General features: G+C 40.4%; 2 protein-coding genes across 2 annotated transcripts in view; one reads left to right on the top strand and one right to left on the bottom strand.

Annotated features, from left to right (window-relative positions):
* LOC109927058 (ubiquitin-associated and SH3 domain-containing protein B) overlaps positions 1-9,586 on the top strand; it is a 52,954-nt gene extending 43,368 nt beyond the window's left edge. The window contains exons 11-14 of the mRNA XM_048615592.1: positions 557-701; positions 1,119-1,225; positions 1,944-2,053; positions 7,507-9,586. Of these exons, the coding sequence (XP_048471549.1) occupies positions 557-701; positions 1,119-1,225; positions 1,944-2,053; positions 7,507-7,644 (500 nt within the window). The 3' untranslated portion in view covers positions 7,645-9,586. The remainder of the gene's footprint in view (positions 1-556; positions 702-1,118; positions 1,226-1,943; positions 2,054-7,506) is intronic.
* The window catches only part of LOC109919114 (coatomer subunit delta), a 315,806-nt gene that overhangs the window by 253,223 nt on the left and 37,086 nt on the right, over positions 1-25,497 (bottom strand). The window lies entirely within an intron of this gene.

The following is a 25,497-nucleotide window of genomic DNA, read 5'->3' as shown; positions in this document are numbered from 1 at the left end:
AACTGTACCCCAGGGAGGGTTGATGTGTGTATGGAACTGTACCCCAGGGAGAGTCAGTGTGTGTGTGGAACTGTCCCCCTGCGGAAACTGGTGTATGTGAGGAACTGTACCCCAGGAAGATTCATTACCTTCAGAAATAATGTTGATAAAGTTTTACAGTTGCAAGCCCATGGTTTATGTATCCTTGTAAGAAGTGGCTCCTTTAATAGAAAACTAAGGGAATTGCCTAGAGAGAAAAGCTGAGTTAATGTTTCAAGTCCAGAAGTTCTGATGAAGGGTTATTACTGGACTTGCAATGTGAACTGTGTTTCTCTCTACAGATGCTGCCAGACCTGCTTCAATTTCTCCAGGACTTTCTGTTTTTGTTTCAGGTCTCCAGCATCCGCAGTTCTTTGTTTTATTTTAATGTACCAAGGGTATTTTAATATACTATACCTCTGTTTAATCAATAAGCATATCTCTGAACTTTCAGTTGATTTTGATTCCTGCTCCAGTCTGACAAACAACACTTCATCATTCCTTGTCCTGTGTCATTGTATTTTCAATTTATTCACAGGACTTCAGCAGGAAAACCAGATAAAACTTCGGGTGGAACCTGGGCTGTTCGAGTGGACTAAGTGGGTCTCTGGAAATACCTTGCCAGCATGGATGTCAACAGAGGAGCTTGCAGCAGCAAATCTGGGAACTGATACAACCTACAGGTGGGAATTGGCACCGGAAGTGCTCACCAAACACTAATGTTTAAATGAGACACTTCCCCTTTGAATGGGTCAAATTATTTGCTCATGTATCATTTTATGGGAAGTACTTAAGCCCTTTGAGAACTATGTGGGTATGTCGAAAAACCAGAGAATGACACAGCACAGGAGGAGGTTATTTGGTTTATGTTTACATGCCAGGACACTTAGAGTCTGAACCACTATCAGTGGGAGATACTTGAGGTTAAAGTTTCCAATCTATGGTTTGTATTGTGTCTAACCACATTTGGATTCCATGTGACTGTCGGGGAAGATTGAGATGAGGAGAAATGTCTTGTTAATATTTAAACTTATTTCCCCGCAAGAGCTTTGGATGTGCAGTCATTGGGTATATTATAATTGTGTTTTTGTGCATTGCAGGCCACATTTTCCTGCGAGCAAACTGGGGATTTCAGAATCATACGAGACTTACATTAGCAGGAGTTGCCAGGTGATGAGAGATATCCTGGCAGAATGTAAAGTCAAAGGTAACTGCAAGATTTGACTGGTCCTTATAGTGCTATGTGTGAGATCTTGTTTGAAAATCAACTGCCAAGTGTCATACTTAATGCTAATACTGATAATGCTGATTAGGGCTTTTGCAGTGCAGTGGCAGTGCCCCTACCTCTGAGCCAGGATGCCTGGGTTCAAGTCCCATCTACTGCAGAAGTGTGTCATGACATCTTTGAATAGGCTGATTAGAAAATATTGAATGCTGATTGAATGATGGAACAGGCTCAAGGGGTATCTTGGAACCATAGAAATGATACAGCAAGGAATGGGGCCATTTGGCCCATCTTGTCCAAATGCACTTAGATACCCTTTCTGATTCCACCACATACCCTCTCTAATCTAGTTCTGTGCTCCTATTTCTTAAATCATTATGAGATGATTTTTTTTGTGCTCTTGACTTGCTTTGGCTTCTCTAAGGAAGCTTTTCTACCAGGAAGTCCTTTTTCATTTGAACCCATTTGATAAGGATATCTACTCATTATAACATTGCTGTTTGTGGGGGGTTGCTGTGTATAAATGGCTGCCATGCTTCTTGCATTACAACAACAGTCACACTTTAAAAGCACTTTATCTATTGTAAAACAACTTGGGACATCTAAGGTTGTAAAAGGCACCACAGTGGAAGAATGCAAGTTATCTTCCTCATGCTGAATTCTGAACTGAAATGATTGTTGCCTTGCGTTTGTCTTTCAGGTAACTGTGTCCTGATTGTAGCTCATGCCTCCTCTCTTGAGGCTTGCACTCGGCAGCTCCAGGGTCTTTCTGCACGCAATTCCAAGGACTTTGTTCAAGTCGTTCGAAAGGTCAGTGTGTTGTGTATTCTGTGGTGTGGGAATGGGAAATATATTTTCAACTGTGGCCGTAGAATGGTTAAAAATAGACAGAGGCCATTGTGTCTGCCGTATGTGTGCTAGCTCTCTGAAGAAGCAATTTACCTAAAGCCACTTCCAATAATCTCCCCATAACCCTGCACATTCTTCCTTTGTAGATAATGATCCAATGTCCCCTTAAATGCCTCAACTGAACTTCACTCCACTATACTCTCGGGTACCACATTCCAAATCCTAACCAGTTTATGACAGTGAAAGTTTTTGTCATTGTCTTGGTCCTAATTTGTTCCCAATCATTTGATGGCTCTGAAAACAGTTAGAAGTGAAGTGACTGTTTTTCACCCACAGTCACGCACGTTGTTGAAAATTGAAACTTTGAAACAGAGCAATACTCTGCTTTCAGGACTTACTTCTTTTAAATTTCAATTAATCTCTGCAACGGTCAGGTCAGGTCAGACCTCCTGCAACGAAGCAAAGGAAGTAATTATTTTCACATCTTATACTTCTTTGCTCAGCTAGGTGCCTGACACATAGAAAATCTCAACATTGCATTAACAGATATGGTTCTTGTATGTTCTGAATCTTTGTTCCTAAGCATGCCTATGTGGAGGTGGTGAGGGGTGTTAATGTTAACTAGGAGTGAGTATTCATTGGGTGAAGTTGGGTAGCAGCGTTGGGGATGGAAGGGGAGGAGGCAGGAGGAATATCAGATATTTTCTGTCTAAGGCTTTGCTTGTTTCAACTGCCATGACTTGTTTTGGCTTCACTGGCCGAATAGGACAGCTGGAAAGGGGCAGCTGGCCAACTCTGAACAGGTTAAAAGCATTGGGCCTGGAGGCAACCCACCTACACTTAGGTAAATGTTGAAGGAGTGACTGACAAATGGGAACACTGAAGCCATTTCATGAGTTCAAAGGGGTCTCTGGGCAGCAGAAAGGCAGACTTAATACTGATTACATGAGAAGAAAGGAAATTTCAAAGTGTACGGCTTCCGTACAAAGTGGTAACTGGAATTATCTGGCATAGTAATCATTCAGTAGGGTAATAGAGGCAGTTTTTGCAAAGGGGGAAGGAACAGTTTGAAATCACAGTTGACTATAGTAATAGAGTTCTCAGAAGGGGAAACATGATTGGGCCTTTCCTAATCAGTTCACAGACTCATAAAATCCCTACAGTGCAGAAGCAGGCCATTCAACCCATTGAGTCTGCACCAACCCACCAAAGAGCATTCCACCCAGACCTACCCCATCCCCATAGCCCTGCATTTCCCATGGCTGATCCACCTAACTTGCACATCCCTGAACACCATGGGCAATTTACCATGGCAAATCCGTATAACCTGCATATTTTTGGACTATGGGAGGAAACCGGAACACTCAGACAAAATCCGTGCCGACATGGGAAAATGTGCAAACTCCACACAAACAGTCAACAAGGGGTGAGATCAAACCAAGGTCCCTGGTGCTATGAGACCGTAGTGCTGTACCTTAACTTGTCTTACAAATAATCAAAAGGAAGTTCATAAATCACAGCTGATTTCCCAGCATTAAGTTTTCTGTTGTAATTTATATTCCAGCTAATTTAGTACAATTTTATATTAATTTGTGTAATGTGAATTGATGCAAGTGTGAATGAACAATGAGAAGAGACGATGACAAACTATTTGGTGAAATTTTGCATTGGATGTAGAATTATAGAGAAGCAAAAGAGATTTTTAAAAAATTGTTACAACTGGTCAAGAACTGGCATTTCATGCCTGAAAGGCTGATGAGAGTGGATTCAATAGCAACTTCCACAGGTGAATTGGGCACAAAGCTTTTAAGAAGATTTGTAGCTCGGGTTGTGGATGAGGTTGTAGACTTCCTTGCCAAGCCGATGCGTTGGACTGCAGATGTTCCATCACACTGTTAGGTAACATTGTCGGTGAGCCCCCAGTGAAGCGTTGGTGTTCTGTCCCGCTTATTATTTATATGCCTCAGTTTGCTGGGATGGTTGGTATTACTTCAGTCTGTTTTTCAGTGATTTGTATATTGGGTCCAGTTCAATGTGTTTATTGATGGAGTTCTGGTTGGAATGCCAGGTCTCCAGGAATTCCTGGCATGTCTCTGGTTGGCTCGTGCTATTATGTATGTGTTGTCCTAGTTGAATTCGTGTCCTTCTTTGTCTGTGTGTATTGAGACCGGTGAGAATTGGTCGTGTCTCTTGGCGGCGAGCTGGTGTTCATGTATCCTTATTGTCAGGTTTCTTCCAGTTTGGCCTGTGTAATGTTTCTCACAGTCAAGGCATGGTATTTTGTATATTATGTTAGTTTTATTGGTTGTGGGTTCGTTCGTCAGTAGCTGTCACAGGGTGGTTGTTGGTTTGTGGGCTACCCTGATACCTAGGCATCTAAGTAGTCTTGAGATCATCTCTGATATGTCTCTGATGTACGGTAGGGTGACTAATGTGTCTAGCCATGTTGTGTCTTCTTGTTGTGGTCTGTCACGGAAGTAACAGCGAATTGTGCTTTCTGGGTATCCATTCCTTTTAAAAACTCTGTATAAGTGTTCCTTTTCTGCTTTGTGCAATTCTGGGTTGCTGCAGTGTGTTGTGGCTCATTTGAATAATGTCCTGATGCAGCTCTGTTTATGGGTGTTGGGATGGTTGCTGGTGTAGTTAAGTATCTGGTCCATATGGGTGGTCTTTCTGTATATGCTAGTCTGGAGGCGCAGATCCAGCAGTTTTAGGGTGCTGTCCTTGTTGATGCTGTCGGTGTTGTGGGGTGTCTGCCTTCCTGATTCATCCAGCAGTGTGGCAATTGTCTCTTTGGCTAGGTTGATGTTTATGGATGTAAGTAGTGCTGTTACATTGAGGGATATCATTATCTCGTCCTCTTCTATTCTGGTGTCCTTGACGATGTTGAGGAATTCTTGGGAGGAGTGGACGGAGTGGGTAGTGTTGTCTACTAAGTATTTCAGTTTCTGTTATAGTGCTTTGGCTAGTCTATATGTTGGTGTACCTGGTAGTGAGACAATAGGTCTAAGGGGGACCCATGGCTTGTGTACCTTAGGGAGTCCATAGAAGCGGGTGTCGTTGGGACCCTCTGGCTTCATTTTCTGGTAGTTTGTCTTGCTGATATCTCCTGAGTTGTGTAATTTCTTCTGGTTCTCTAACTGTGCTGTTGGGTCTATTGCCATCTGTTGTTAGGCGTCAGTATCTGCTAGTAGTGCGTTAGCTTTTTCGATGTATTGGGCTCTACTAAGGATTATTGTCATGCATCCTTTGTCTGCTGGTAAGATTATGATGTTTTTGTCTTTCTTGAGTCTTTCCAGGGCTTTCTTCTCTTCTCTTACCTTTTCTGCTAAATGTTGGGATTATCGCCTGTCTCATGGCCTGTTGTATTTTCTCTGTGAGTCCGTTGTTCTTTAGTGTCGATTCCAGTGTAGCCAGGAAGTCAGTTTTTTGGTGTCTCTGAAGTTATAATTCAGTCTGCGTACTAGGATGGTCTTCTCAGTGTCTATAAGTGGTCAGTCTGAGATGTTCTTAATCCATGTTTCTGTATTGTCCGTGTCATTGTTGTGGGTGAGTATGGATAGTTTTTCTTGTAGGGCAAATCTTTTCTTTGTTTTGGTCCTTTGTTGTTGTATGGTGATGTCTTGTTCCAGTGTGGCTGTCTATTCTTGGTCGGTTGCACTGGAGTGCAAAGTTTTTTGGCGTGCAATTTCCCGTTCATATTTGTGGAGGTGGTTGTGGGCATAATTCTTCATAACCCTTTGCAGTCTGTGGCCATTCTGTGCAGCTGTTCTTTGTGCCAGTGGATTGTTGATAGGTGGTTTATGTTTTATACATCACACTATGAGCAGATACCGACACCTACCAACAGATGGCGATAGACCTGACACCATAATTAGGGATTACAATTAGGATTACAACCCTGAAGGAGTTATCAGCAAGACAGACTGCCAGAAGATGAAGCCAGAGGGCTCCAACAACACCCCTCTTCTGTGGACTCCCTAAGGTACACAAGCTAGGGGTCCCTCTTAGACATGTTGTCTCACTACCAGGTATGCCAACATGCAGACTTGCCAAAGAACTACAACAGAAACTTAAATTCTTAGTAGACAACACTACCCACTCCTCCCAAGAATTTTTCAATATCATCAAAGACACCAGAATAGTAGAGAACGAGATAATGAGTTTTTATAAGGAATGGATAGAAAGCACAATCCAGCGTTACCTCCGCGATAGACCACAACAAGAAGACACAACATGGCTAGATACATTAGTCACCCTACAGTACATCAGAGACATATCAGAGATGACCACAAGACTACTTAGACCCCTAGGTATCAGGGTAGCCCACAAACCAACAACCACCCTGTGACAGCTACTTAAGAATGTAAAGGATCACATACCCGCAACTAATAAAACTAATATAATATACAAAATACCATGCGATGACTGTGAGAAACATTATATAGGCCAAACTAGAAGAAACCTGACAATAAGGATACACGAACACCAACTAGCCACCAAGAGACACAGGCAGTCCTCACTGGTCTCAATATGCACAGACAAAGAAGGGCACAAATTCGACTGGGACAACATATCCATAATAGCACAAGCCAAACAGAGACATGCCAGGAAATTCCTGGAGGCCTGGCATTCCAATCAGAACTCCATCAACAAACACATTGAACTGGACCTGATTTATAAGCCATTGAAAAACAGAACCGGAAGTGATGCCAACCACCCGAGCAAACTGAGGCATATAAATAACAAGTGGGACAGAACACCAACGCTTCACCGGAGGCACAGTGATGATGTTACCTAGCAGGGTGGTGAAGAGCCTGCAATCAAACACACTGGCTCGGCGAGCAAGAATTGGGCACAATATATGTTTGAAAAAAAATTTGCGATGTTTTGAGGAGAGAGAACAGGAATGAGTAGCTCTTTAAAATAATTGGCACAGGCATAACAGACAGAATGTATTCCCTACGTGTTGTTTGATACTACTAACAAAACGTATTTTTTATTCTTGCATGGAATATGTGTATCTCTGGCAAGGCAGCATTTATTGCCCATTCCTAGTTGTCCTTGAACTCTAGGAATTTCAGAGGATAGTTAAGAGTGAATCACATTGTAGAAATAAGATGTCAGCTAGAAGCTTTTCACCCAAAGTGCAAATGTCATTTTATTTTTATAGAATTGTAAGCAATCGGGGAAATGCATCCAATCACTGTAGAATTGGGTTTAAAAGATGTGTTTCTGGAGCAGGAATGTGAAATGAAGGTGGGATTCAGATTACAGACTTTTTGGGTCAAATAATTCTTAGGGAAGTGGAATTGAGTAGCTCTTTTGAAGAGCCAGTACAGATTTGATGGGCTGAATGGCCTCTTCATGTGCTGCATCATTTTATGATTTTGTGTTTTGTTTCCTTCCCACAGATCCCGTATTTGGGTTTCTGCGCCTGTGAAGAGTTAGAAGATGCGGGTATATGGCAACTGGTAGATCCTCCCATACTACCACTCACACATGGTCCCAATCACAGTTTTAGCTGGAGGGAAATTTTACACCAGGACTGAAACTGAGGAAGAGAAGCCCATCCATAACTGGAAGATAGAGCCATTAATAGCATGTGCTTCCACTAACTACATCATCTCCTTTCCACATACTGTACGAGCAGGTTCATTCCACTGCCACAATCAGTATAATATATGATTCAACTCCCATCTGATGCCCTGTAGTTTTAATTAATTAGTTGTCTTATACGCCTGTACAATACTTTTGTGTTTTGACAGGAATGTTTTTCATTCATCTAATTAGATTATGAATGATTTATATTACGTTGGTGCCAAATATATTTAGGTAAGGACATGATAAAATTCTGAGGCCTGGTTTGAATGGAACTTTAGTGAATATTTTAAAATTCAAATGTAGTTGAGGGATCTTTTGGTTGCTGTAGGTCTATAATATATTTTGAAAGGTTTGTGACACAGTTTCACTGGAACCTGTAATGTACAGGAGTAATAACTGGGGCATAGGATTCTATACACTTAGCTTCACAGGCAACAATGGATGATTTAATGCATTTCATTAGAGCAAAGATGACTAGGATCCCTGCTTCTTACACATGAATTCATGGGATTTTACTTATTTCTGATTCATGGGCCAGTCAAGTGACTTTTTTTTTTCTCTTCTTTGCTGATTTAACTGAAGCCAAACAACAAGGTATTTTGTGAATTAAAGCCAAAGGAATGGCTCATGAGATATTACTGAAATAAAGTCCACAATCAGATACTTAAAATATAGTGAACTTTCACCCTTAGTTACTAGATTACAATTAAGAAGAGATCCTCTTTATTGCATGTATTGTTTGAGGAATCTGCCTTAATGATTGTCCTGGAAACATAATCATATGAAATTTAATCAGAGATGCATTCTGTCAGCAGAGAATTTTTAATTCTGGATTTGGAACAGGGAGCCTACTCTCAAATGAAATGTGGTTTACAGACTAGCTACAACACTGATAGCCTTGATTCTACCATTGGTGTTCTGTGCAAGCAGGATTCTGTACTGGGAGTGCAGGATCGGGAATCAGTCCAAATGTTCTAACTGAGATCACATATTACGGGTGAAGTATGACTAAAGTAAGCCTTGAAAATATGGAGTCATGCATCTGAGTCCCCATCTAAGTCCCCTTCATAGTTAATTCCTTATTCCACTACTTAAATGTAGGCTTGATCCTCTCTTCATTAAGCAGAACTCTTCAATGTGAACACATTCATCTATCTTGCACTATGCTTCACGTGCATAATTTTAAGGAAGGTATGTCATAGCTGAGAGCCTTATAATATGTTTCATTGACTTTTTCTGACTAATTTCAATTTCTGATGAATAGCTTTATTTTCCTCAGGGTAGAGATTTCCAGCCTGATTTGTTCCTCATCTGAAAGGGGAAGGTAATTTTAGTCTTTAGTAATTTGTGGTGGGTGTTGCAAAGCAGTCCTCTGTCATCTCCATTATAGAAACAGCTGAATTTCCATCCAAATTGTTTAAATGGGATGAAGAGAAAGATAAGTTTCACACTGGGTGTTCAAATGCTAACATGACATCACCTGGGGGGAGAATGATAAAAGTATCCCCTTGTGATTTTTATTTTAGATACTGCCTAAGTCCTCACATAGAAAATTGTTCTGTGAGTTTCTTAAGTAGCACTGAAAGGGTTAAAAATAGCAAATGTGATTTTTTTTTTTGTTTTATGGGTATGGGGGAACTAGAGAGAAATGGTTACCTCTTTGAAATCTCTGGACAACTTCTTTGATTCTCAAACCAAAACTGGATGTTTATTTGGTGAAAAATCTTGTGAAAAATTAAGCTGTTGTGTGTGGATATTTGGATAATTTGGGAACATGATACTGCTATTTGCACTGATGCCTCATAGCACCAAGGACCTAGTTCAATTCTAGCCTTGGGCGACTGTCTGTCTGGAGTTTGCACATTCTCCCCGTGTCTGCGTGGGTTTCCTCCAGGTGCTCCAGTTTCCTCCCACAGTCCAAAATGTGCAACTTAGGTAGATTGACAATGCTAAATTGCCCTTAGTGCCCAGAGATGTGCAGGCTGGGTAGATTAACCATGGGAAATGCAGGGTTACAAGGATAGTTAAAGGGGTGGGATGCTCTTTGGAGGGATAGCGTGGACTCAATTAGCCAAATGGCCTGCTTCCACACTGTAGACATCCTATGATTCTATGATTTGTGAGGTGATATTCAATCATCACAGTCTGTTGGTGTTTAGAGTTTGCATAATCAATTCAGCTGCAAGAAGAATATTAAACTGTTGGCCATTATTTTGCATGAACTGTGTGCTGGAAGTCCCTTCACATTAAATTCTCTAAGGAGATAGTTAAACCAAAAACAAAACTTGATTGATTCTTTTGAAGTTGTGTAATGTATTTCTGCTTGGTTTTCACTCTCAAGCAAGTGGTTAAAATATGATTTTAAGCAGTTGATCACAATTCCCTGGGATGGAGAGTTTGGGACCATGTTCTGTGAATATTGAGTGATCCTTCTGTTTTGTTCCGGTGGCTCTAGGCTTTTGGGATGTGCGCCTGTACAGGGCTGTGGTATCCTTTATCTGTGTCAGTTTGCATTTGAAATTCTTTCAATAAAGCCTGTCTGCTTAAAGTTTAAAGAGCTACATGTGTGGGAGAGGTATGGTTGTGGCTGAGGGACTGAAGATTCAGAAAGGGACAAGTAGAATATGGAACAGTTGATTTCAGAAATTCTAAATGCTTCTCCTTCAATAGTTTGTTAAATATTGTCCAATAAGTTGCTTGCTTCACGTAGATCATGGAAATTCCAGGTTTGTTAATTTGATTTGTTTTGAGATATCTGATGTTAATTGGGCTAGAGTGGGGATGAGTAGCTAACCTTGGCTGTTGAGAATATTAAATTTGTTAGGGATCCTATTCAAGACTGAGGTCATTGTGATGCAGAAGAAGTTGAATAATTTGTTGACATATACTGGTAAAACTCGTGCATGAACACAATGGATGAGGGGAAGATATGGGTGGATAGCTACAATTATAACCCAGCAATAGATCGATAGCTAGAAGCTTTGGTGAACTTCCAAACACAACCACACGATCACTAAAACTACCCACCTTCTACCATTGTAACATTTCCCAACTCCACAACTGTATCGGCATATCTGTTGTGAAACCCTCATCCATGTCTTTACTATCTCTAGAATTTGACCATTTTAATGCATTGCTGGTCAGCCTACAAAATTCTACACTTCATACACTTGAGGTCATCAAAACTCTGTTAACTGTGTCTTAACTCCTACCAAGTCTCTCTCACTGCTCTGCTGGATGAATTACACTGGCTCCCGCTTAAGCAACACCTTGAGATTTAAAAAAAACATTTCAGCCTTTTTCCCATTTTCTCCAGATCCATTATCTCTCCAATGACCTCTAGTCCCAAAAACCCTCTGAGATATTTTCACTTCTCCAATTTTGGCCAAGCTACTATCCCTTATTTTAATTCATTGGTAGTTGTGCTTTCCGATGAATAAGGACTTAGCCTCTGGAACTGCCTTCATGATATGTATGCCTCCTTTAAAATGATACTTGTAATCTACATATTTGACCAAACTTTTGGTCATCAGCTCCAATATCTCCTTAGGTGGCTCAAGTGTCAAATTTTGCTTGATAACGAAATTGTTGTCGGCAGCAACATCAGAGAACATCAGTTCTGGTTATCGGCTTGTACAGAGAGCAGAAGAGTCGTTTCTTGTAACCTCACAAATTACTTGACTATTGTATTAAACAAGACATGTGTTGCTTAAATGTTTTTATCACAGAACTAGACCTTATATGTTTTCCCACAAACTGAACTAGGACCTACTTATACACCCACTAGTGTCCTCTGACACTCCCCAAGTAGTCACAGAATATAAAAGCTAATACCCGATCAGGATACCTGCTGCTGCTGACGAGGGCTGACGCTGGCCAGGCGCTGCACTCAATGTCGTCAACATGTCCTTGACATAGGGTCTGCTTCTGCGATGGTTGGTTCCTGGAGTTTTTGATGGCTGTATGCCCTGAGGGTCTTCTTTTTATTCTTTCTCTTATCTCTCTCAAGTCATGCTATCTTCTTTCCGTTGGCTCAAGCTGGTTCACTTATTGCATGCCTTTACCTTATTGGCCCTGGCCCAGACACTTAGCTAGTATTACCTCATTGCTTCTTGTCTAAATAAGGCTTTTGCATTACCTCATCTTTCTTACTTTTTGAAGAACTTGGTTGGTACCAAGTGGTTCCGACTGGCTCAGGCCAGCTCCCAGACCTAGGCTATTCTCAGTTCACAAGCTGTTTTTGTGTTTGTCAGCAGTTTCACACTTAGCATTCTCAGCAACATGTTGTGAGCTGGTATCCTCTCTTTCTCTCTCTGCAGCCTCTGGCTAACAGAAATAAAAACATAAAATGCTGGAAATATTCACCAGGCCTTGCAGTCTCCAGTTAATTCACCTGAAACATTAACTCTGTTTCTCCACATGTTTTGCTAAACCTGGTGAGGATTTCCAACCGTTTCTGTTTTTATTTCACTTTTCCAAAAGCGGCAATATTTTGCGTTGTTGATATGTCTGTGAAATGCCTTGGGGCAGTTTACTATGTTAAAGATGCTATATAAATGCAAGTTGTTGTTGAAAGAAATTTCAGTTACATTAATGCCAGAAATTAATGACTCTGCTCCCTCACTGTTAATGTCCTGTATATTTAAAGGAGCACTGTTGTCTAGCAAGCAGTGATGATCTGGACATTCCCAAGCTTACTAACAATGTTAAACATAGCAATGTATCTGCATTATGAAACCAGTCTGTTTAGATTAAAAAAAATTGGATTAATTTTCCATGTTAATCGTACAGCTATATCCTAAAGGCAGACATGTAGATGCAGGAGTTTCTGACAATCTTCATAGTTTAGCTTTTCCCAAAATTTCCATCCAGAATCTTGCACGTAATACTTGACACCATCTGTAACTTTGTCCTGTCTCGGTCAAGACACTTCTAACAATGAAGGTGGAGAAAAATTTTTCTTTGTACGCTCTGTACAAAGTGATAAATAGACTCCAATATCCCTTAACAATTCATTGTACAAAAACAGCCAAGTCCAGGCAACTAAACATTTTTTTTCCTTAGATAGACGCTATTTATCAACATTCACTTTGCATTTAAAGGAAAGTAGAAATATCAAAAAAATGCTTGATGTTTTGTGAAAAGATTGTAAGGCGGGTGAAATTTAGCTTGGATGAATCACAAAATCAACAGTATGGCTTTTCCTGCCAGTTATGCATGTGGTTTGCTATCCAGTTCCATTTGTTTTAATGAAAACAAACATTGTAGAGGGTAAGTAACTCGTGGAAAATATGGTGCCAACAATTTTTTTCTCCTCACCCAAGTTCAGTTTCACCTTCAGGGTTTTCCACGAGTGAGAGAGTGGGTCCTCTTATAAATAATCTGCTGTTGAGCATTACAAAATATTGGCTTGTTGGGGGCATTCATCAGCAGGAGGGAGAATCAACTAAAGGGCACGACATTCCAAAGGATGTCTGTTCATGACTGTGAACAATTTGTTCTGTATAATTGAACATGGCCTCTTAACCAGTCATAAAGAATTTCTGACTAAAATAAAAACAAAGAACTCTGGAAGCTGGAAATCTGAACAAAGATAGATATTGCTGGAGAAACGCAGCAGTTCTGGCAACATGTGTGGAGAAAAAACAGAGTTAACATGTTGTGTATTCTGAAGAAGGGCCACTGGACTTGAAATGTTAACTCTGTTTTCTCCACACAGATGCTGCCAAACCTGATGAGTTTCTCCAGCAATTTCTGTTTTTTGTGATAAAGATGTATAGTCAGTGAGTTCTGGAACGTCGGGTATGGCCACTGAAAACTTTGGTGTTGATGAAGAAATTGAGGAGGGAATACCTAACGAATCTAATTCAGAAGAACAGAGGGTGTCGAGTTAGTGTATTAGGCTGGAGAAGATTAAAAATACAATTTAACGTTGGTGAACAAAATTCATTTCTATCCTCAAGTGCATAGCTTAAAATGCATTGGAGGATGAATATTCAACTGATTAAAGTAGACAGCGATAGCCATGCCAGTCAGAAGTGGAAGTCATTACAAGAAATGTGGTTGCCTTTTTGGAATCAAACATGTTTAACCAATACCATACAGCTGAAGTGTAGAACAGAAGTAGCAAAAGTGATAGATTTATTAATTCAATCAAAATATTGTTACAATTGTGAAGTTTATAAATTTATCAAATTTAAATTGACGGTGAATGAAGGGAGTCATAAGACCTGTTCTGAAGTTTTTCTGACGTTAAGTCTGCAAGGTTTGACTATTAGAGATCAAAGGAAAGCTGAGATTGCTTTACTAAGAAGGAACAAGTTATTTGCACCTGGAAACAAAGGCAGCAGTCACTGAGTTTGCAATAAGTAGACAGAGTCTCAAATTGTAGCTATCAGATTGTAAACAGTTGTGATATAAACTATCCAGTTACTTTCAAGATGAAAAAGCATTGCATAAAGTGTTTCATGTTGCCACGTGGAAATGGGTAGAGGAAGCCATTTTGAGATCAGGTTGCAGGCATCTCTAAAATAAATTAAACAAATAACAGAGACTGCAGAGGTTCCATGTAGTAAGAGAGAAAAATGCTATGAAACTGAGGAAAGCACCTGGAGACAGTCTCCCATTCAAAGTTAGGAACAATGATTGACCTTCTGCTAAAAGGACTGTAATTCAATGGAGATTGTGTGGTAAGTATAAAAAAGGAATGTTCATCATTGTTATTTAAAATATATGTTGTCTGTACAAAGAAAACAGTGCTTTTAGTCGTTGGTTACAGTAAAAATTTTAAAATGAACAATCCATACAAGACAGGAAAGAGATTTAAGAAAGACATGAGGGGCAAATTTTTTACACAGAGGGTGGTTCCTATGTGGAATGAACTTCCTGAGGAAGTGGTGGATGCAGGCACAGTTACAACATTTAAAAGACACTTAGATAAGTACACGAATTGGAAAGGTTTGGAGGGATATGGGCCAGACCAGGCAGGTGGGACTAGTTTAGTTTGGGATTATGTTCAGCCTGGACCAAAGGGTCTGTTTTTGTGCGGTACGACTCTGTGATCCTATATTCTTGCTGGTTAGATTGAGGAGGATTTGGACACCCTAGTTTTCAGCTAGAAAACCTATACATCTGTTTTCTCCGCAATTCCTCTCTGATTATGTTCATTAATAACATATTTGAAGTCATATTACAATGATATCAGTCTTCCTTTCTTCCTGTAATCTCCAGGTCTTTAAAGTTCATGCTTGGGGTCAACTAACCACAGCTTCCTGATTTTATTTATTCTTCTTTTATCTTTAATATTTGTGTTGTACTGCATTATGGGCCCTTGGTTTATATCTAACTAAATATTGCTTGACACAAACTGATCTCCTGTTAACTCTTCATTATGCCTATAACTAGAAACTTAAATAGTCTCATTTTTAGGAAAAAAATGATGTATTTACACTGTAGCTCACTCAAAGATTGTGACAACTATTTCATTTCTGTGGGGATATGTCGTTAGTCTGTTCACCTTTGTGCAACTTTTACACCCACGGTTTATCTAACCTGTTTTATATTTCCTTTTCAATTCCTCTCCATTCTAAAACTCCCATATTGTGTTCTCATGCATTCTGTTTTAGAGCATTGTGGTGTGTGCATCTACCATCTAAGTGACTGTAATCACTTGCATTGCTATTGTCTGCAATCTAGGCTTGTATTCTTGTCATATTTTTGCTGAGCCCTACAATGATGTACCAGCTCTGTGTCAGCAGGATTATTCTGATATTAATACTTTCTGCAGAAAAGACTGTTTTGAATGATTAGAGCTTGGTTTTGTTAAACAGAAATTATCCAATTCAAGCTTATCAGAATAAATGGTGTTTAAATCTACTTAACTAAACATCTTTATCTCTGGCACAATCAAGTTCAAGATGAACTCCACCTCCTTTTTTGCTTTGAAAATGGGTTATGTCAAAGGCCAGTCAAACACCACACTAATTCCCAACCAAATTCCAAGGGTTGATCAGCCTTTCCCGTTGCTACAATGACACTTGGTACCATGTAAGAATGGGACATGGGATGTGCCTGTTGGAATCCAATCCCAACTCTGTCACTAAAGGAAGAGAATAAGCCTTACCAATTATTGTAAATTGACATTGTCTACAGCTTGGTGAGGGTTCACCAACCTGACTTCTTGGTTGTCAGGAGAACAAGTTAAAGGAAAAGTTTGCACCTTTTGTAAAATAAAATTTCCAAAGATTGTCTCATATTGAGCCTTGTTTTGGAGATAGGTCCTTCAGTTGAGCTCTAGTACAGCTGTCAAGGCCAACTCACACCTTACGTTTGGTCAAAAATTGAGAGGTTGAATAAACTAGAGTGAAAGAAACAAATTAAAATTGGCTTACAAATAAATTTTAAACCTTGTAAAACAACATTTCCAGCAGAAATGTGTTCAGTTGACATCAATCAAGCATTAGATTGTATTTCTTCTTTAACAATGTAAACCTAACAGTATATATTTTCCACATTAGTTTTGTGTCAGAGTTGTGAGTCTTGACAGTGACTTGACCCTGGTTGTGTCTTGGATCTTGTAGTCCCTTCTTTTCTCCTGTTTGTAGACTATACATAAGCAGACTATAAATAAATTAAGGAAGAATATATTAAATTAAATATACACACTATTAAAAAAAAGCCTGGCGCTTTCATGATTATATGGCAGGGGGTGGGCGGAAAGCTAGTTTTTGGCATGTCATTGTGTGGTAATTTGTTTGTAGCTCTAACAGGCACACCTCAATTCAAATGTCAAGTCTCTTGTTCTTCTAACAAACGCTTTATGTATTTAAATTATTGTTCCATTTTTATGTATTCAGAAATGTGTTTTCAAGAATGTGCAATTTTTTTGTTACAAATGACTGCCTCGACAATTATTTACTGCTTCCTACTGTGTAAATTATGTTGCCAAATAAATGTTTTATTAGCACTAAATATCACCATTTATTTGGAATATATTTTCAGGTCATTTCAATTGTTTACTTGGTTTAGTGAGTGTGTAATTATTGTGAGTCACTGCTCCATTAAGGATTTAATAAATGGGGGAGAAAGTCAGAGATATTGCTGGAATTTCATTCGAATCTAACGTATAAAGAGCCCCGGCCTTTTCTAACGTTGTCAGAAAATTTCGTACCAAGCTCTTGAAAAACAGTTAACAGGGGAGTTATGAATTATTTACTTGCAAACCTGAGTTGTGTGAGGAAAGAAGTCTGTGAGCTGGGTGACACCATAATGAATTACTGCTGGGAATAGATCCAGTGTTGACGCTGATGGTGATGGAGACAATTTAAAGAAGTAAATTATCTGTCTGCCACTGTTAATCTTCATACAACGTTAAAGTGCGTTAACATGTATGAAACTTTTACTATAGATTGTTACAATACATTCAGCTTTGGGACAATACTTAACACATTTATTGCTGCAAGTTCAAGACTCTTTTCCTCATCAACTAAGAAGGATTATACCAAAAGAGAAAGACTTACAGTGCGCAATCTCAGAAGATCACCAACTAGCAATCAAATCATGTACTGAGGTACTTTTGAAATATGATAAGGGTTACAATGCAAAAAACATGGCAGTCAATTTGTCCATAGCTAGCTCCAATCAACAGCAATGAACTAAATTTAAAGTTAATAATAAAATGACAGGAGAATTTGATGCTTATCTGAAAAGAAATTTTCAAGGCTATGGGGGAAAGGGTAGGAATGGAACTAAATGAATTGCAATTGCAGACAGCTAGCATGGACAGAACAGGCTGAAAGATCTCTACTGTAACCATTCTCTGATATACAACTATGTAGTCATATTAATAAGAAATAAATTTTGGTGAAAGACACTGTCAAGAATTCCACTGCTATCCTTAAACATGCCATACAATCTTTTACATCTACCTTAGAAGATAGATAGGGCCTAGGTTTAATCTTGCATGTAAAGGTCAACAACTACAACCGCACAACACTCTCTCAGCCTGGATTATATGGTCTCTATAGTGGGACGCCATGATATTATGACTAGAGAAAGAGTGCTAAACACTGAGCCACATCTGATTTAGCTTCACATATTTGGCATCAATAAATCTCGACTGGTGACTACGTGGTAAAGCATACGCAACAGGAGTCCTGGTCCCTTTGTCAAGGAGGGAAGTAGATAATTAACCAAGGTTCCCAATGGAGATCATTCGGTAGTCATGTTTGTTGGAAAGTACATTTAGGATCACTTCAGTGAGGGTTGAGTTTAGCCTCGGCTGCCCTTCCGTTTCCTGAAAGCTCAAGATAATGGTTTATACTGCGGCCACATAACACATTATCAAAGTCTGGAAAAATACTCGTTTTAAACATGGATGAGGGCTTTAGGTATTCTCCACTATGTTTTCATACCGACAATTTTCACCGATTAAAAGTTGGAGCTGACCCTTCCTCGCACGCACACTCCCGTCGCCAGCAGAGCGCGCGTCTGCGGCTTGATTCAATCAGGAGCGAGATTCGGGCGCGTGCACGCGCATCTAACTGTCACTGTGTCAGAGAGCAATCACTGCAGGTAAATATCATCAAAACCGTCAGTCCTTTTTAAAAAGTAACATTAATGTTTTGCCATATCTCATTTAGTTAAGTGCAACTTTTTTTTGATGGTCACCGATTTATTCTGTTAAGATTAGAGAATTGACCCTTTTAAAATGTTTAATCTCTTGCGGTGTCTCTCCCAACATTACAACTGAAAAGAGGTCGGAAATTTTGGGTGTGCTTCTTGTCTAAATATTGCCAAGGTTCACATCATTTTCCAGCAGCTCCTTTCAATTCTGAAGAGGAGACATACTGGACTCCAAACGTTAACTCTGTTTCTCTCTCCACAAATACTGCTGAGCTTTTTCAGCACTTTATTTTTATCCCAGAGTTCCAACACCTGCATTATTTTACTTATATTTATTAGTGAATCAGAAAGGTATTTACAACAATTGATTTCATGGTTATCAATAGGCTAGTTCTTTAAATTAAAATTTCATCTGTCCAACCCATATCCCCAAAACATTAGCCTGGATACGTCACTTCAACACAAGATTGCAGTTGCCGACCAGTTCAACACAACACCATGTTCCGTGGACAACATTACTGTCTCAGACAACAAGGTGCAGAGCTGGATGAACACAGCAGGCCGAGCAGTAATTACTGCAGTTCTCCAGCAAAGCTCAGCGCAAGCTGGAAGAACAGCATCTTATTTACTGCTCGGGGACCCTGCAGAATCAGGACTCAGCATCAAGTTCAATAATTTTAGAGCCTGAATTCTTCCTTCCATGTCCTTTACCCATCCCCACACCCAAGGTCCTGCCATGGCATGAGTTGCTTTCAGCACAGCCAACCCATTTTCACCCACTCATTGCCCCCATTATCAGCTTTTCTCCTTCCCTGGCATACCATTATCAATCCCTTTCCTTAACTTTCTTTCTCTCCCTCTGGGCTCCGTCTCTACCCATCAACTTATTCCGTTCCCCTGACCTCCTGTTGTCACCATTTATCCAACTTTTTGCTAACTACTATGAATTCTGAAGAAGTGTCCCTGGACTTGAAACATTAATGCTGCTTTCTCTTTACAGCTGCTGCCAGACAATCATAGAGTCATAGATATTCAGCATGGAAACAGACCCTTCGGTCAACCATTTGCCAGCATTTGCCCATATACCTGTAAACCCTTCCTATTCATGTACCCATCCAGATGTCTTTTAAATATTGTAATTGTACCTGCCTCCACCACTTTCTCTGGCAGCTCATTCCATACATGCACCACCTTCTGTGTGAAAAAGTTGCCCCTTAGGTCCCTTTTAAATCTTTCTCCTCTCACCTTAAACCCTACCCTACCCTAAGAAAAAGACCATGGCTATTCACCCTATTCATACTCCTCATGATTTTATAAACCTCTATTAGGTAACCCCTCAGCCTCTAATGCTCCAGGGAAAAGAGCCCCAGCCTTTTCAGCTTCTCCCAAAAGCTCAAACACTTTAATCCTGGTAACATCCTCGTAAATCCTTTCTGAACGCCTTCAAATTTAACAACAAGATACCTACAGTAGGGAGACCACAACTGAATGCAGTATTCTAAAAGTGGCTTCACCGATGTCCTGTATGGATCTGCTGAGTTTCTCTCACAATTTCTGTTTTTGTTTCAGATTTTCAGCATCTGCAGTTCTTTGTTTGGATTAGCCTGGATAACCAATCCAGCGACAATATCACAGTGCCATTGCCTCCCCATGTTGCATAGCAGGAGCAGGCTGGAAGAGGAACTTTGTTTTACAGATGCTTAGCCTAAGCCTCAATCTCTCATATGGCTCTGTGAATGCATGGACAATGGCTTAGAGCTCAGCCTCTGAGTGTGCAGTCATATTGTAATATGATGACAAACAGTGGAGTGGCCTTGCTCCTGCACTGGGAGGTGGGGTCGGGGTCAGGGTTAGGGTTGAAAAGTTTCTCCCTCACCCAGTAATGAAGCTCCATTCCAGTAGTAGGCTTCATGGATATTGGGTGAAGTATTGTGATTAGGAAGATGGAGAAGAGTAGTGATGTGATGACAACCTAGCTTGACCCACTTTGCCCACAGGTTGGATCAGTGGTAGATTCGTTGATGAGGATCATAGCTTACATATTGTTGTGTGGCAGGCGAACATAGTGTCACATTTTTGTGGACAGCTGAATTTGACAAGAATGCTTCAGAAATCTCTCCCCCATCTGATGAAGGTCTATGTGAGGTCAAAGAAGGCCATGTGTTGCTGCTGCTTTCTGCATTTTGTTGGACTTGTGTTACTGTAAAAATCATGTCCACTGTTCATCTTGATAGACAGAATTCACAATTTGACTCTGATGGAAGCCACTGGCAGAACATGACTGAGAACGATTATTTCAATCAATTTCCTTGGTCAACTGTGAGGTGTCTCTGTTGTTAGCTCCATTAGGCTTACTTCCTTTATTCAAGTTTGTTAAAGTTACAGTGTCATGCTCTCCACCTTCTAGATGAGGGAAGTAAGTTGTGTATTCATACTGAGAGAGGTTTTCTGCCATACTTCAGCATTTCAGTGGAGATTCTATCAGCGCTGGCACTTAAAAATAGGAACATAGAACATAGGATCAGGAGGAGGCCATTCGGCCCTTTGAACCTGCTCCGTCATTCATCATGACCATAGCTGATCGTCCAACTCAATAGCCTACTCTTTCTTTCTCCCCATAACCTTTGATCCCATTCACCCCAAGTGCTATATCCAGCCACCTCTTGAATACATTCAATGTTTTGGCATCAACTACTTCCAGTGGCAATGAATTCCACAGGCTCACCACTACTTGGGTAAAGAAATGTCTCCTCATCTCTGTCCTAAATGGTCTATCCCGAATCCTCGGACTGTGACCCCGGGTTCTGGACATACCCACCATCGGGAACATCCTCTCTGTAACTACCCTGTCTAGTCCTATTAGAATTTTATAAGTCTCTACAAGATCCTCCCTCATTCATCTGAACTCCAGTGAAAACAATGCTAACTTAGCCAATCTCTCCTCACACATCAGACCCGCCATCCCTGGAATCAGCCTGGTAAACCTTCGCTGCACTTCCTCGAGAGCAAAAGCATCTTCCTCAGAAAAGGAGACCAAACCGTACACAATATTCTAGGTGTGGCCTCACCAAGGCCTTGTATAACTGTAACAACACATCCCTACCCCTGTACTCAAAACCTCTCGCAATGAAGGCAAACATACCATTTGCCTTCTCTACTGCCTGCTGCATCTGCACGCTTACTGTCAGCAACTGATGCACAAAGACACCCAGGTCCCACTGCACACTCCCCTCTCCCAATTTACGGCCATTCAGGTAGTAATCTGTCTTCTTGTTTTTGCTTCCAAAGTGAATAACCTCACATTTATCCAAATTATACTGCATCTGCCATTGATTTGCCCACTCACCCAATCTGTCCAGATCATGCTGAAGGATCTCTGCATCCTCGCTATAGTTCACCCTCCCATCCAATTTGGTATCATCTTGAGATGTTACATTTTGTTTCCTCATCCATATCATTAATATATATTGTGAACAGCTGGGGTACCAGTACCAATCCCTGCGGCATCCCACTAGTTACTGCCTGCTAATTTGAAAAGGAACCATTAATTCTCACTCTTTGTTTCCTCTCTGCCAACTAGTTTTCTATCCATCTCAATACACTTCCCCCAATCCCATGCGCTTTAATCTTGCATAATTATCTCTTATGCAGGACTTTGTCAAAAGCTTTCTGAAAGTCCAAACATACCACATCGACTGGCTTTCCCTTGTCAACTTTACTAGTTAGATCTTCATAGAATTCCAACAGATTTGTCGAGCACGATTTCCTCTTCACAAATCAAAGCTGACTGTCTGATCCTGCCACTGCTTTCTAAATGCTTCACTATAAAGACCTTGATAATGGATTTGAGAATTTTCCCCACTACTGATGTTCGCTCTCAACTTGTGCCAGGCTAGTATTATGCTCAGATGGTGATCGATGGCACACTGTGGGATGTGGTGTAGGGCACCCTCATCAAGGACTAAGTTTGGTTGAGGAGATCCTCAAAGTGCTCCTTCAAATGAGCGCAAACTGTCTCTCTGTCCTTGGTGAGCATAACTCCATCCTTAGTTCTCAGAATGGTTTTTTTTGGTGGTTGGTCTGTAGATGATCTTGACTGTACTGAAGAATCTATGCACATCATGGAGGTCAGCAAGTTGCTGAATTTCCTGCACTCTTTCTGTCCACCAACTGTTCTTTAGGTCACAGGTTTTTTGTTTGACCATAGCTTTAATTTTCTGTATAGACCTGCTTTCTTTCCTTCGAGCTCTGCAGCTCCTGGATCTCCCAATCCACCTTGTGAATTTGGTCTTGATGTTTCCTGTTAGAGAAACCTATAGTCTCTTTGTATGTGCTGTTTATGACAAATTTAAGGCAGACCTGGTGCTGTGAACGTTTGGTTGTTCCCATTTGTTGAGTGTTGTCGGGTTGACTGTAAGATATCGACTCAGTAGATCTTTCTTCACAGAGTCCTTGAGTACATCAACATTGCATTTTGAATTTCCTGCAGCAGTGATTTTGCTGCAGGTGCTGTTTTTAGACTAGGCTTGGATAAGGTGATGGTCAGTCTAGCAACTGTCAGCTTTTATCATGGCATGGGTAACGTGAATATCTTGTGGTACCTCACTTGGACAATGATGTAGACAAGCGGATGCCAATGTCTGGAGCAAGGGTGTTTCCATGGGGTCTTGAATTTGTCTTTGATGAAATAGAATCTTCATTTTGATCAGGCCACACTCTAGACAATTTGTCAGAAGAAGCATTCCGTTAGTGTTTACCATCTCTACACCTTTCTTGCCAATCACACATTTCCAGAAGTTTGCGTTCTTCCCAACTCTGGCATTGAAATCACCAAATCACCTCATCTCCCTTTGGGACAGGGAAAACAACTGATCACGGTGGGAGTACAATTCCTCTTTGGTCCTATCTGGTGTTTCAAAGGTTGGGATGTATGCCCTGAAAACTGAGGTGCACAGCTTCCAGGTTAGGGTGAGATAAAGATTGATGAGGCACTTGTTTTCCCACCAGGGATGCTCGGTAAGATGGTCAACTGTTTTTTTTTCATCATAAACTGAACCTCATGGAATTGACATTCTTCCTCAAATGTATCTGCCATCTTGTTCTTTGAACTGACCTTCTCCTGCCCACAATGTTTCACTCTGAGCAGTGACATCAATATCGTAGCACCAGAGTTTCCAGGTTGTGACTGCCGTGCAACATTCAAGTATTTCACTGCTGGGGTTGTCCATGAGGGTCATGATAATCCAGGTACTAAATTACATTTGAAGGAGAAAATGATGCCTCTGAGAAGGTTTGTCTAATATGGAATGGCCATTGCACGCCGACTACCAAACAGTCCTGGTGGAGCAAGGTCTGTGTCCAATGACGGAATAGTTAAGATGATTGGTAATCATGTTCTGCAGCAAGGATGGGGACTAACACTCAGGGACAGTCTTATTTATACAGTTGTAGAGAGTATATTGAAACCATTAGTTTATTTTCTGACCCTCTAGTGTACTTATTATCCATCCTTAATCCTTGCCTTGTCTTCATGTATGTTTCTATCGCCTCTACCCTCTCTGATCCATATCAATTTCCTGTTGCCCAATGATTCAACTTAAAATTCCTATTCTGTGTTTATCTTCATCCTAACATATTACAGATTCTGCCATTAGTTGTCTAAATCCCATACTCTGGACTTCTCTCTCCTCACCCCTCATGCCTCTCCACTCACTTCTTTGGTTTTAACAACCTCTTCAGTACAAATCACTGACTGGGCTTTATGGTCACTGCTCATTTTCTGATTCAGGGTTCTTTCTAACTTACAGTTCTGTTCCGAGTTTTGAGATTTTTCTATATTAAGGTATTAATTTAAGTCGTATGTAGAATGCTTGGTAATACAGAATTTAAACATTGCCACAAGACTAGAATAATAATAATAGTAACAACAATAATCAACAATAATGGAATGGGTAGTATAAGAGAAATAGAATCAGCATACAAATGCATGTTGACAAAGTTTTTGGTTTTGTGTCTCTTTCATTCTACAGTCAACTGAGACTTGGCCAACTTTGATCTTTTCCAGCCATGGTTAACAAAGATACTCTGGTTTCAGTAAGTCATAGAACTTGTACCACGGTCTTTGCTCTGCTGTTATTTCTAGGTATGTCGTGGGCATATCTGGCAGGATTCCAGCTCCTCTTAAATGGTTATAAACTCATTTCACTGGGAGTGTATGGCTCCCTGATTGGTATCCATCTCTTCCTTCAAACAGTCTTTGCTCTGTTCGAGTGCAGCACAACAAAAGATAATGTCTTGCATCACAGTAGAGCCAAGTCGGTAGCCATAATCATACCTGCTTATCAGGAAGACCCTTTGTACTTGACACAATGCCTTAACTCTGTGAAGAACATTGAGTATCCAAGTCACGAGCTGAGAATCATCATGGTTATTGATGGGAACTCAAAAGAAGACCAATACATGATGGACATGTTCAAGGAGGTTTTCTGCAAGGAAGATGTTGGGACGTATGTGTGGGAGGGCAACTATCACTCAAGAAACTTTAATAGAATTATTCAGAATAAAGAGGAGGATAACAACAAGCGACCGTACAGAGACCCTGTCAATTTGTTTTATGGGGAGGCATGCATTGGAAATCCAGAGAGATTAGATGTGGAGTCACTAATCAGGAACAAACATTTTGTTTGCATCATGCAGAAGCGAGGAGGAAAAAGAGAAGTAATGTATACAGCCTTCAAAGCTATTGGGAATTTGGTGGATTATATACAGGTATGTCTCTAATTTAGCCTTTATACAGTTGTGAGTCAATTTTCTGCATCAAAGAAATGCCAGCTTGTTTTAACACTATGAAATGCAAAGTTGAACTGAGTTTCTGTCTGACCTACTTTGTTCCTTCTTTTCAGTTCCTAGTCACTACCAGCGGTTAAGAATCTATGATCTCAACTTTCCCAGGCAGCTCTGAGGCAGAGTTTTTTTTAATGCATTCTCAGGATGTAGTAATTACTGATAAGGCTGACATTTTTTTCCCATCCTCGGTTGTCTTGACATGGTAGTGGTTAGCCCGCTTCTTGAACTGCTATGGCATACTGATGCAACTGAGCAGCTTGTTAGGTCATTTCAGAGTGCACTTAATGAATATTTTCAAGATTATTTCCAGAATTAGTTCAAACCTGCTCTCA

Source organism: Rhincodon typus, chromosome 32 (genome assembly GCF_021869965.1).
Source record: "Rhincodon typus isolate 14 chromosome 32, sRhiTyp1.1, whole genome shotgun sequence".
Taxonomy (NCBI): domain Eukaryota; kingdom Metazoa; phylum Chordata; class Chondrichthyes; order Orectolobiformes; family Rhincodontidae; genus Rhincodon; species Rhincodon typus.
This window is presented reverse-complemented; position numbering and strand designations above follow the sequence as displayed.